The 2,862-nt window shown below is 37.6% G+C and overlaps 1 protein-coding gene across 2 annotated transcripts in view; it reads left to right on the forward strand.

The window, feature by feature from the left end:
* Positions 1-2,464, forward strand: part of TMT1A (thiol methyltransferase 1A) — a 16,763-nt gene extending 14,299 nt beyond the window's left edge. The window contains exon 2 of one of the 2 annotated variants that reach the window (XM_004388324.2): positions 1,155-2,464. In XM_004388324.2, coding sequence (XP_004388381.1) covers positions 1,155-1,391 — 237 coding nt within the window. In that variant the 3' untranslated portion in view covers positions 1,392-2,464. Of the gene's footprint in view, positions 1-959; positions 1,008-1,154 lie in introns of those variants that run through there. The other variant, XM_023742407.1, reaches the window with a different exon arrangement.
* The last annotated feature ends 398 nt before the right edge of the window (positions 2,465-2,862 follow it).

Consider the following 2,862-nt stretch of genomic DNA (forward strand, 5'->3'; position numbering starts at 1 on the left):
CTTTTGTAAAACACTTGATAGTTATTAATAATATTACAGATATGCACATTTTTTGAAGTGAAATACCAGTTTTTACAAAGAGACAAATTGACAAAAATAGAAAAAAAAAAAAAGTGTTGCTATGGGATGGGTACTTCTGTCCATTCCTGGTATGAGTGTAAATCTGGTAAAACTTTTCCAAAGGGTGGTTTGACGACTTGTACCAAAAGCTTTAAAAAGGCACAGACCTTCAGCTCAGCAGTTCCACTTTTTAGCAAGTTATTTATCTGGAAATAGTTAGAGCTGGTAACAAAGATTTGTGGGTAAAGATGTTTATCATAACAGTATTTATAATAGTGAAAAACTGTAAACAACTGAAATGAGAATGGTTAAATGAGATGGTGCCTTCAGCAGTGTGAAATGTGTAAAGATTTTAACAATGTTTCACAGTAATATTAAAATACAGTACATAAGTAAAATAAAGCAGTTTACAAAACAGAATGCATTATTACAAGTCCAGTTTTAGGAAAAACATACATATTCATGTAAAAGTATACACACCAAAATGTTAACAGTAGTTATCCATAGATGATGGGATGGTGATTGGTTGTTTTTGTTTCTAAAACTTTTCTGATTTTTCCAAAGTTTCTAAAATAATCATATTTGATGAGGCAGCACCTGCCAGCCTCTGGTGCCAGACTGCGTAGGTTCAAAGCCTGGTTCTGACACTTACAAGCTGTGACCTTGGGCAAGTTACTTATTCTCTGTGTGACTTGGTCTCTCAGTTTCCTCATCTGTAAAAATACGATGATAGTAATAACACTTAACCTGTTAAGTCTGTTGTGAGGATTAAATGAGTAATTTCATGATATGGATTAAGGACAGCGCCTTGCATACAGTAAGTGCTTAAATTTTAGCTATTATTATGCATTACTTTTATGATCAAAAAATATGTTTTAATTGCTTTAAATTGATCATAGATTGGCAGCTTTATCTATAAAATTTGATAAAGAATGGAACTACTGACCAACATGATGTCTTAGTAAGTCTTAATTTATCCACCTACTGTCTTCTCATGAAGCTGGCCTCTGGGGCCACTGAAAACAGATGCTTGAATCATCTTATAAACCTGCTTTCCCAAAACTAAAAATTCTTGAATTGGTTTTCTTTCTCAGGGAGGAGTTTTTTGTTTCTTGGAGCATGTAGCAGCTAAGCCTTTGACCTGGAACTACTTCTGGCAACAGATCCTGGATCCTGTCTGGTTCCTTCTGTTTAATGGGTGCAGCCTCACCAGAGACACCTGGAAGACCCTGGAGCGGGCCAGCTTTTCTAAGCTGAAGCTGCAGCACTTGCAGGCCCCATTGTCCTGGGAGCTGGTGCGCCCCCACATCTTTGGATATGCTGTGAAATAGCATGGAATTAGCAGTAGAGAGCACAATGGCTCATATAATATAAGGCTTCAGTTTTTACATTGAAAATACTAATCAGGAGAAGGGAAACCCATGTTTTTAGTTAAAGTTTAAAAGTTTTCTGTAATATTTTGAATAAGGGCTTCAGAAAGAGGTGTCTGGCCTATCCAAGGTAGCTGGCCTAGGAGTAGGCCTGACTCCATTTTGTTTAAAAGCTCCTGCTTCTGCATTCCTGAGAAGGTAACCTTGACTTCTTCCCATTCACATGCATACGGCTTTAGGCCTCTGGCTGGGTGAACCCAACAGACCTTGGTCTATCACTTACCTTATTTAAGTGGCGGCTCCTGCCCCAAGACGACTCATGTCAAATGAGGATGGGGGTCAGGAATGCCATTACAGGAGAATGAGTTTATTCGGAATGTTCCAGGAAGAAGATAGTTGAAAATAGAATTGACCATGCACCATCACTGCACCATTTAAATGTAAAAGAGCAAACTATTTTTAAGATCTTTTTGGTTTTTCCTTTAACTACTTAGCATATAACCAATCTAAAGGGCCCTCATATACCCCTTAAGCCAATCATCTTAAAGCTACCACTTGGAGATGTCCCGCCTTCTGCTTCCCTAATTGCTCCCCCACCAATCAGAATATTGTAGCCGGAGTTCCTGGTCTAGCCCGATATGTTTGTAACTGCTGTTAGCTGAAACGTTTGATTACATTTTCATGAGAGCTAGCATGTCCCCAGCTGGAGCTGTCTTTTTGCTTTCAATAAATCTCTTGTTTTGATTTTAAGCAGATTCTGTGTCATTATTCTATGACAATTCTATATAGCCATTTTCTGTTGTCTCCCGAAGAATTAAAAAACAAAAACAGCTTTGAGCTCTCCCTTAAAAAGAAACAGTGAGCTTTCAAAATTTAAGTCCACCATTATCCCTGAACCTTACTTTATTCAGTAGTGTCAGATTTTTTTCCAAGTGTATCATTTAAATTGTTAACCAACAGATTTTAATTCCATCTCCTCTTTATGAGCTTGGTGCTAATAAGCAGTTAAATCACTCAAAAGAAGATTTTTAAAAGGGAGAAGTAAAAAGATCTTAATCATTCACCAACCAAATAAACACGCGAAAAAATTGAAAATCCATGTCTAAACAGCATAAACTTTCTGAAAAAGAAATCCAAATCTGTCATTCTTTGTGTCACTGAGCTGGCTTTCAGATTTAATATTAATGCCACATCTGGTTCTGCCCAGCTTTGTTATGTCTTTTATTCCAGTATGCCACCAAAGTTTGTTTTTCTGCGTTCCAGACCTCAATTCTTAAGGTAAAGATTGTACTCGACAATTTACCAAAAAAAGTAAAAAGCCATCCAGTCAGTTCGGACTCATAGCGACCCTATAGGACAGAGTAGAACTGCCCCGTAGGGTTTCCAAGGCTGTAATCTTTACAGAAGCAGACTGCCACATCTTTCTCCTGTG

This window comes from Trichechus manatus, unplaced genomic scaffold, assembly GCF_000243295.1.
Source record: "Trichechus manatus latirostris isolate Lorelei unplaced genomic scaffold, TriManLat1.0 scaffold00209, whole genome shotgun sequence".
Classification (NCBI taxonomy): domain Eukaryota; kingdom Metazoa; phylum Chordata; class Mammalia; order Sirenia; family Trichechidae; genus Trichechus; species Trichechus manatus.